Source organism: Equus quagga, chromosome 9, assembly GCF_021613505.1.
Source record: "Equus quagga isolate Etosha38 chromosome 9, UCLA_HA_Equagga_1.0, whole genome shotgun sequence".
Classification (NCBI taxonomy): Eukaryota; Metazoa; Chordata; class Mammalia; order Perissodactyla; family Equidae; genus Equus; species Equus quagga.
The window spans coordinates 14,026,565-14,036,231 of record NC_060275.1 but is presented as its reverse complement, the minus strand read 5'-3'; the positions used below and the strand labels follow the sequence as shown (position 1 = coordinate 14,036,231).

At 39.3% G+C, this 9,667-nt stretch overlaps 1 protein-coding gene across 1 annotated transcript; it reads right to left on the bottom strand.

The window, feature by feature from the left end:
• Positions 1-1,533: 1,533 nt before the first annotated feature.
• On the bottom strand, positions 1,534-9,384 carry LOC124244874 (serpin B3-like). The gene is made up of 8 exons (XM_046671861.1): positions 9,253-9,384; positions 8,463-8,653; positions 7,798-7,854; positions 6,420-6,548; positions 5,540-5,657; positions 4,326-4,465; positions 3,873-4,028; positions 1,534-2,273 (listed from the first exon to the last, which is right to left on the bottom strand). Exons 2-8 carry the CDS (start codon positions 8,625-8,627, stop codon positions 1,869-1,871), a joined length of 1,170 nt encoding a protein of 389 aa, XP_046527817.1. The 5' UTR covers positions 8,628-8,653; positions 9,253-9,384; the 3' UTR covers positions 1,534-1,868.
• Between the last annotated feature and the right edge of the window lie 283 nt (positions 9,385-9,667).

The following is a 9,667-nucleotide window of genomic DNA, read 5'->3' as shown; positions in this document are numbered from 1 at the left end:
TTAACTACTCCACTGCCTCTCAGTTTATCAAGGTACCCGCCTCCTGCCTTGCCTTCCCTTCCCAGCCTGTTCACTGCATGGTTTACTCATGTTACCCACTCTCTTGCCAGTCTGTCAGTTCCCTTGACCAAGTCTCACACTTAAAGGTGAAACGTCTTCCTTTGCTCTGTTCTTGGGCTGCTGGATTCTGCTGAAGAAAATTTAGAGCTTTCTCAAGTCCTCCAAAATCCATGGTTTGTGTAATCAGCTGGAATTTGGTATTGACTGGAAAGAATGTGGAATGAACACAGTCCACTAGGAAAAGCTGTGTTCCAGAAGATAAAAATTGTCAATTCCTGACCTTTATATATTGATGTATTTCAAGGTCAGTTTTAGGCCCTCCTTTCTTATCACCTTATACTCTCTCCCTAGGATCTCATTTTTGCCTTTAGTCACCTTTTAAAAAGTTATTTACTCATTAACTCTAAAACTTTTGTGTTGAGCATCACAAGTTTAGAGCTTCAGATCATATCCTGCGTTTGCGCTAGATTCATATATTCAAGTGATTACTAGACAACTCCATTTAGATGTCTCAAAAGAAATTAAAATTCAACAAATGCAAACCTAAACCTGGGATCTGATCATCTCTCCAAAACAAAATCTTCTCCCAACCAACTGGTTGGTTAGGCATGCTTGAAACTATAGGCATCATTCTTGGCTTCTGTCTCTCATTTCTGTCATATATAATGTGTTGCCAGAATTCTGTGGATTTTTCCTTCCTAAACAATTCTCACAGGTATCTGTTTCTCTCAGTCTCCACTCCTGACACTCTAACGGTTTGCTAATTAATCTCACAGTATCCACACTGTTGCTCCTTCTCATCCATTTACATATTAATAACCAGAGATACATTTTACAGATGCAGGTATGATGATCTCACTCTCTTCTTTGGACAAGAAATGAACAAAAACTGTAATGGCTTTCCCTTTATTTTAGGATAAAATTGAATGTTCTTAACGTGTGCTACAAAGCCTTTCATGTTCTGGTAGCAGCCTACACTTCAACCTAATCATTCCTTTTCGTATTTGGAATTTTCTTTTCTTTGCTTTTCTTTTTGTTGAGGAAGATTAGCCCTGAGCTAACATCTGCCACCAGTCCTCCTCTTTTGGCTGAGGAAGATTGGCCCTGAGCTAATATCTGTTCCAATCTTCTTCTATTTTATACATGAGACGCCTGCCACAGCATGGCTTGATAAATGGTGTGAACGTCCGTACCCAGGATCTCAACCAGCGAACCCTGGGCCACTGAAATGAAGTGCACGAACTTAACTCCAATGCCACTGAGCCAGCTGCTGAGTTTTCTTTTTGTATGTGATAATATATTCATGAATTATCTTTCCTATTTGGGGTGGGCTACTTGCACTTTGTTAAAAAGAAAAAGAAAAGGGAAGAGCAACAAATAATATGATTAAGTCACTGTTTTATGATCATGTGTTTCATAAAACCAAAAAATTTAGATATTTAAGTTCACAAATAACACCTATACTTTAATAAATGTGGGTGCTAGCATAATAAGTTTTATTAGTAGAAATGATTTTGAAATTGGAGATATGCTATTTCCAAATTAGGAGAAGATATAGTATTGAAATATCCCATCATCTTATCTTGAACATTTTGTCCAAAGGGAATCATCATGAGGAAATAAAGTAGGTTTACAGGTGTTTGTAGAAAGAGAGAGATAGTCAGTCATGCTATTTCAACCATTATGCTCTTAGTGATGACTATGAGATTGGAAAGGACAAAGAATTAAAGAGAACCTGTTATTTCTAGCTATCAACATATTAGAATAAATGTGAACTTTCCCCTAAAGTAGTAGCAGCCTAATTACATCTAAGGAGAAGAGACTCTGCCCATGAAGAGGATGCTGTTGGTCTTATTGTGCTTGATGAAGAACAGGAAAGGGTGATCACAGTGGAAACTTTCATAAATTGGTAGTGATGTTGTACCAACTACTACGCCTGTAGCAGCTGCAGCCTCCGTGCCCTCCTCATTCACCTCCACAAAGGACTTGTGTACAACTTTTGTCAACACGAGATCTTTGCTCTCTGCTATGCCCAAGAAGTTGGCTTCCCGTGTACTGAAGGCATCCACCATCCCCATGGACATCAGCACGTCCTTGAGGTTATAGCTTTCTTCTACTTTGAACCGAGGTAAATGTAAGTCCACTTCTTTCTCCCTCATATTCTGTGAGCTTGTCCACTCTATTAGTTTCTCAGCAGAGAGTTTATCTTCAAGCTGTAACAATGGACAAAAGGAACAATGAAGTGATTCTCAGTGGACATTAAACATACCTTAACATTGGACTGAATCATGGAAACATTTATTTTAACAGTAAATGTAAGTACAGAAGTTACATATATATACATATATATATAAAATTATAATAATAAAGTGAATCTTCTATATTATACCTATAAAATAAATGGTAGCTTCTGTAATATACACATATAATATATATGAAACATACATATAAAACAAAAGAAACTTTAAATAAAAATATTTTGTAAAAGATGAACTATATGTCCCCATTTCTTAAGCTGCCAGCCCACTTCATGTTTCACTTTTTAATAGTCTTTTCTTGTTAATGTCCTTCTGTACACAGTTTTTTACATACTGCAATTATACCATGCCACCTATTTTTATTAATTTTTCTTGCTTGGCCTATTTGTAAACTTTCACCATATAGATATATATTTCTCTAATAAAGTTTAAATTATCACATAATGCTACCATTAAATTGATGTTCAATGTATATATCTTTCCTTGATATTTTTTAAACATGTATGGTGTGTCAGTCCCTAAGCTAAAGTATTGGCAATACAAAGATGCAGCATTGTTCTTTGTTTAGAATTTTTCATTATTTTGAGCCACTTCTGTCCAAAGGCTGTTGCCTTGTTTACATTAGTTAGTTTAGGATCAAATCCCAGGACTGGGATGTCATTGATAATGATGGCTGAACTACAGGATGAATACCGTAATGTTCCTTCACATATGATTGCCATGTTACTTTCCCTGAGTATCTCCAATTTCTAGGCTTACCACAACATATATTTTGAGTGCACTCAAAGTTCACTGCAACTTCAGCATCATCATAAACTATTATAGTAATTGCAGATGGCTATTTTTGGAATGTTCTTAATATTCCAGATATTCTTATTGTTATTTTTCATGTTAACTTCAACCATTATAACAGTGCTAAGAGGAAAATTTCTTTTTTTTTTACTTACAGAAATGAGGCGCTGAATGACTTTTGAGCTCCTAGGGACAGAGTACTTCTAAACTGAAAAGTAGGCATCAAGGTCAATCTATTTGTCCACTGTCCCCAAACCAATGTGATTTAATATGCAAAATGGTGCCCAGTGTTGTTTTAATTTGCTTGGTTTTGCTTATGAGTGAACTTGTATATATTTTCCTTGTGTGACGTTCATCTGAGTCTTAGTTTCCTTGTCTTCAAATGAATACACTGGACTATATCAGAGGTTCTTCTGGTTGCAAAATAGTATAGGTGTGTGCTAGGTAAATTTTATTCTCAACTGACATTTCATATTTTCATCAGGATATTAATGAGACCTCTGATATTAAGATTTTCTATATATTCTTCCATATCACACTGTGATACTTAAGATATTTGTTCTATGGAATGCAGTATGATGCCAGGTTCTCCTTAACAATTCTCCTTTAGACTGCATGCAGAGAAGAAGAGTAGTCTATTCCTGAGCTCTGTTAGACATCACCAACAATCTGTGAGCACCGCTTCAATGAACAGCCCATACAAGCAGAGAGCTACTAGGACATCAGGCAATAGTATAAAGAACTGGAGGTAGAAGCTGTTACCCTCTGTAGACCATCCACTTCATTTGGCAGCATCAACATCATGCTTAGATCTTTGCCTTTGTATGGTATTTCCAGGATCTTGGCTTGCATGTCCTGGACTTCAGTGAAATTAAAGGAACCAATTTGTTTCATCATCTGCACAGATTTGCTGGTATCCTGCAGTAATTAATGTGGGAAAGAAATGCCAAGTGAGGTGTAAGTCAAACAAACATAATACTGTTGAGATGCCAAACACATCCTCTTTCTAAGAGATGATCTGGGAAATCTTTGAATTATAGGAAGAGTTTCTTCAAGTATTCCTGACTAAATAAAGTCAAAAAAATGAAACAGGAAAATACAGCCATGTAAATTTCATTGCAACCTGCAGTTGTACATTCTATCAGATATGAGTTTAAAGTGAACATTCCATAGGTAACTAACTATATTATTATCATAAAAAATTATACACGATACCTTGTTCAGCCAAAATTTTTCCTCCACAGTAGATTCTTTATCAAATTTCTTATCCCACTGCCCTTTGAAATAGACTGCATTCACCAGAACCAGAATGGCAAAATCAAGAGAGTCACGGGGAAGCAGATCCTTGATTTTTCCTGAAACAAAAAGGAAAACAAAATTCCATCATAAAAGTACAAGTGGTTTGTCTGAAAGATGCTTTGAAAGCTACTACTGATCATTCACTATTCACAAGAGTTACCACTCTACAGACTGTCACTAATAGTTCACGAGCTGCAGCTTTCCTCTTGGCACCAGCCTGATGGACTTACCCCTGATGGGGGATGGCCATTCTTTTCACTAGACATGTGTTCAGAGTCTCTGTCTGTGGGCGACTTCAGTCCTCTCACACTGAATATTGATAAAGGGATTTCAGCTACTGTGTGAGCAAATCCGTTCCCTCGCTCCCTCCCTCTGTCAGTTCTTCCAAACCTACAATCATCACTCCGTACTCCCTTTGTCCTTTTATCTTTTTTTAAATTTAGGCTCACTACTCAGAGGAAGAAGCCCTTGGTTTTTCTTTGGGAAAAATGGCATGAACTCTATTATCTGAAACACACGCCCTGTGCCATCAGACCCCACTCCCTGGGGTGTCTTCCTTTTCATTCTCCACTTTGAATAGCTGTTAAGTTTGGCCTATAATGCGAGTGGGAGGTATGATAGGGGTTCATAGAATGGAGAGTGTGTTAAGCTCTCTCCCCTGGATGGGGAAGACAGCTGGGAAAGTCCCTGCAGGATGGGTGGGATGGAGAAGTGGGCAGGCAGCTCCAGCTGCAGGTGGCAAGGAGGGGAGTTTACAGGAGCGCTGCTTGTTTGCCAATTAACAAAGGACATTGGAATCATTTCTGACATTTCCCTTATGGAACCATATATAGAAGTTTAGGCTCTGATTTCAAGTAAAGGATGTGAACTCAAGATGGGGTCTGAACAGAGACTTGGGGTCCACAAAGATCCTGTCATCCACGGCCATGAGCAAACACAGATTCCCAGCTGTGTTTTCACAAAGCTGATCCTGAGTTCTTCTTGCTTCTCTCCGCATTGACCTGGAACATTCCACCCTCTCTGCAACCTCATCTCAGCTCTCTCCTGACACCCTATGCAGTGTCCAGCACAGGGTTCAAGCAGAGCGGGGACTCTCTGTGTTCCTTTATGGGTGATCACTCATACTCTACCATTTGTTTGGCTTTCCACCCAGGAATTAATCTTCTTGCGACTTTCTTCTGCAGCAGTTATAAAATCAGCAGATTCCACACTGGCTAGGTAAAATTTCTTAACATTATCCATGTATTCCTTTGACATGGGAAGGAAGAAAGGAGGAATTAAGAGTTATTTATTATAACTGTGTATTCCCGAGTCGGTTATTTTCAATCTTAACAAAGTATAGCATAGGAATCCAGACTCTGAAGAAATCTACATTTTCTTGATGATGCCTGTTTTTATACAGCTCTCTTGTGGGTAATGTGAAAAGGATGCAAAGGCTGGCATAAGAATGACATCTCTTAAGGGCAATACCATCTGACAAAGGCAGGAGCAGAAGAGGCTGTGGGTTGCAAATGGCAAAGCTTGTTGCTCCAAAGGAGAAGGCGTGCTTCTGGGACTCCTCTCCATTGATATCAACTCTTAAGGTTCTCACCTTTGCTTATATCTTCCATTATGAGCAATCAATATCCCCTAGGACTTCCCCAGACACACATCAAGTCGGCCCATTCCATCAATATCCCATCAACCATACATTTCCTTGGTCATTGCCTACCATGATTCACACTGTGTGACTGAATAGAGTGAGATCGTTAGGGGAATTTCACGGTTTACCCTGCTACTGTCCCTGCTCTATCGTTACAAATTAATCCCTAAACCCACACTTTCTTGGAGGATTTCCAGGCTCCAGGACACTCCATGGGGTGTAGTTATGGCAAGGGAGTCTTGCAACCTGGGTAAATGCTCCCCATGGGGGTCAGCCAGGCTCATCTGCTCACTCTCCTCCCTTTGTTCCTTGGAGACAGAGGACCTAGGATGCAGATTAAAGGTGTGGCAGGCCAGTGAAACTTTTACCTGATGAAACTGAAACTTCTTTTCTCCATAGAGCCTGTTGGCAATACTCAGCTCATAGGCATCAGTGGGTTTCTTTAATTCAGTTAGAAGCTGTTGAAATTGGTGATGCACATTTCCCAAGTTTTCAACCTTCAAACATCAACAGGAAAAAGTGAGCTCATTGCATTCTCTGTCAATGTAAATATTAACTCCACGTAACTGTTAGATCCATACCTAAATTTGGTAACCCCACAGATGACGTTTGTCACTATTCCTTGATATTGGTGTACTTTCTCTCAAATATTCTTTAAAAGTTTTACATTCAATCTCTTCCAGAAAATTCATTGTTTCTTCTCTAAATATTCTGGTCTTTTCTCTTTTGAACTACAGATGCAACACCATCCCACCACTGGGTTGTCTTCCGATTGGTACAAATGGTTAGGTCAAGCTTGCCAGCTAAACTTAAGTGTGCTAAGGGCTAGAACCATTTTCATTTTGACTGCAATCAATGGTATGAGAATATTGAATTCGTGTGTTTCAATGATCTTATGGCATGAAGCCTTGTATACGCCTAGGTGGTATTCTCAGGTGAGACCTGTTGACTGTTATGTATGTCTGCTCCTCATGATGGTTATACTCCAAGTATAGAAAAAGCATGTGCCTGCTAAGGCTTTACATCAATATCTCCATGTCTTTAGTCGAATTCAGATGAAAACAAGAAAGCTCAGAGAATTAAATAACCTCTCCAAAGAGACACAAGGTAGTAGAAACAATATTTGAACCTAGGCTGTCTGAATGCGGAACCTTCTGCCTGCTAGCTAACATTTTTGGACTATTAAGTCTATAACCTATATAGTTCATACACGTATTTTCCAAAATATACTTGGATGTATGCTTATTGCTATTAATCTCATCTATGAGTTATTTGAAGTTATATTAATTTATCATTATTTGGATTACTATAATTATTGTATTTTATAATAATGACACATAACATTTATCAGGGCTTCCTGTAATCCAGGCATGGTCGTAATGTTTGCATGTATTTGCACGAATTGAGGCAGATCTTTTATTACTGCCAGGTTACTGGCATGAGGTCCGTGTGTCTCAGAGTGGTTGTGCCTGCTCGCCTTTCCTGTTTGTGAACAGCAGGGCAGGAATTTGAAGCTAGTCTTTCAGTTCCAGACCCCATGCTCTTAAGCAAATGCTGATCTCCTCTCAAGAAAGAAAAATAGGAAATAAATAAGCATGTAATATGAGATGAGAAACGACTCTGCTTGTCCTGTGTATTTAGCCCAAAATTTCCGCTAAAAATAGACTTTTCCCTGAGATCCCCAGTTTGAACTCTGAACCTCTTGGATATGTTTCTCCTTCTAGATCCAAGTGCTCTGTGACTCACCTGAGCTGTTGTAGGGCTTTCTCTCGTGTTGTCTGTGACGTCATTAAAGTGAAGGACCTGGAAGAGAAAGGAAGTGGGACAAGAAAATTTTACTGAAAAGGTCTGTCCAACTTAGGAAATTTTAAAGAAAGAAAGAAAGGAAGGAAGGAAGAAAAAAATAGAAATGGACCCAAACTAAGAAACAGAAGAAACTTCCAAACCGATCCAAAATAAAAAGAACAATAAAGAAGCAAAGTAAAAAGAAGAAAGGAAACTTCAGTGTAAGCATTTGCTCCTTGAAAAGCTACAGCTGAGTTGGTTGATCACCAGCCACTTCAAAGAATCCTGATTCATCATTCATTCAGGGCTGAGGAATCATGTGAAGATGTTTCCCATGGATTTAAGTCAGTGCATCATTTTTGCAGGTGCTGTGGCATTCAAGCCTCTGCTTGCTGGGCAATTGTAGGAGCTGATCCCAGCTCCCAAAGAAAATCTAGGCACAGGGAAGCAGAGAGGGCAGAGCACTGGGAGAGGGCACATGCCCCCCACAGCCAAGTGCTCACCAGGTCATGGGAATGCTTGCCCAGCCTCTTGTGCTACCCCTGGGGACATCCAGATCTGTGAGCATCGGCACCCAAGCCAACAATCAGTCTAAATAGGTGAACATAAAGGGAGCTGACACCTACCTTTCCCATTTGGAGCGCAGTGTTTCCTTGGGCCCCTAAGTACGTCATGGCTAATGCTGATGTGATGCTGAGAGGGGAATAGAAGATGTTGTCCTTCTCTGATTTTTTGAACTGTTGGAACAGATCAAGTGCGAAGTGGGTGTTTGCTTCACTGAGTGAATTCATGGCGGCCTTGGTGTGATCTGGAACTCCTGCAGAAGCATCAGGTTCATTGGATAATGAATTTAATGAAGAGAAGGTTAGTCTGTAATGTAATTTTCTTAGAAGAAATGACTTATATTGGGGTTGTGGGATTCTGGCAGCTAAACTTTTTCATGTTTTTTACTTTTCAAGCCTTTTTCAATGTACATGTATAAATTTCATCATTAGAAGATTATCAAAATTACTATTTAAAGACTTTTGTGAAAAATTAATGGAACTTCATTGTCTTTCCTTCATCACTGGCTGTCCTAGGCGTGGGTAGAAAATGTTTTATAACAAGACCGTGATCCATGCAGATCACATCCAGCCAGCTCCCATGAGCCACCTCTCTTCTTTCTCCTTTGAGGCTCCATGGGTGCCAGACACCCTCCCCTCCATACACATGCTCCTAAGGGAGCATTTGCTTCATCAGAAGTAAGTACATTAGCTAAAGGACAAATCAGATGAACAATGTGTTTCAATTTTGCCCTGGCAGAAAAAGTAAAATACAATTATGCAGAGTGAATACATGCATGATATTAAAGACATCATTGTTATTATTTTCAAAAATGATTCATGCTGTTAAGCTGGAGCAGCTGGAAGCACTTACCTGTGCTCCTGGAGGAAGCAGAGGTGGGCAGGGAGCCTGCAAGCCTGTGTGTGGTGAATGATGAGATCCTGCATATATACCTCTCTCTTGCCACCTCCCATTGCTCAGTGCTGTTGGTATCCCAGTAAATGAACTTCTGATTTCTTAACCAGGCTAAACGTCACCTTCATGAATATGACATATTTATGAGGAAAAAATGTTTATTGTTTTATTCCTATACTTCCTATCACCCACAGAAATAATTGTGGGCCTGCAATCATTGTCTCATACGAAATGCATGTAGGTGCTTTTCTAAACATCAGCGAGAATTAATTTAAAATCAAACTTTCTCTCATTCTATGAGCTACACCTACCCAGAAATAACCCCTAAAATAACCCCCTTTCTTCTGTTGGATGTTCAACAGTCTTTAAGACC

Coding starts and splice junctions, on each gene's coding strand:
- LOC124244874 (XM_046671861.1), bottom strand. CDS start 8,627: ATGAATTCACTCAGTGAAGCAAACACCCACTTCGCACTTGATCTGTTC. Junction 7,855..8,462: donor CTGCGCTCCAAATGGGAAAG/GTAGGTGTCAGC, acceptor TTTCTCTTCCAG/GTCCTTCACTTTAATGACGT. Junction 4,029..4,325: donor AAAAATTTTGGCTGAACAAG/GTATCGTGTATA, acceptor TAATTACTGCAG/GATACCAGCAAATCTGTGCA.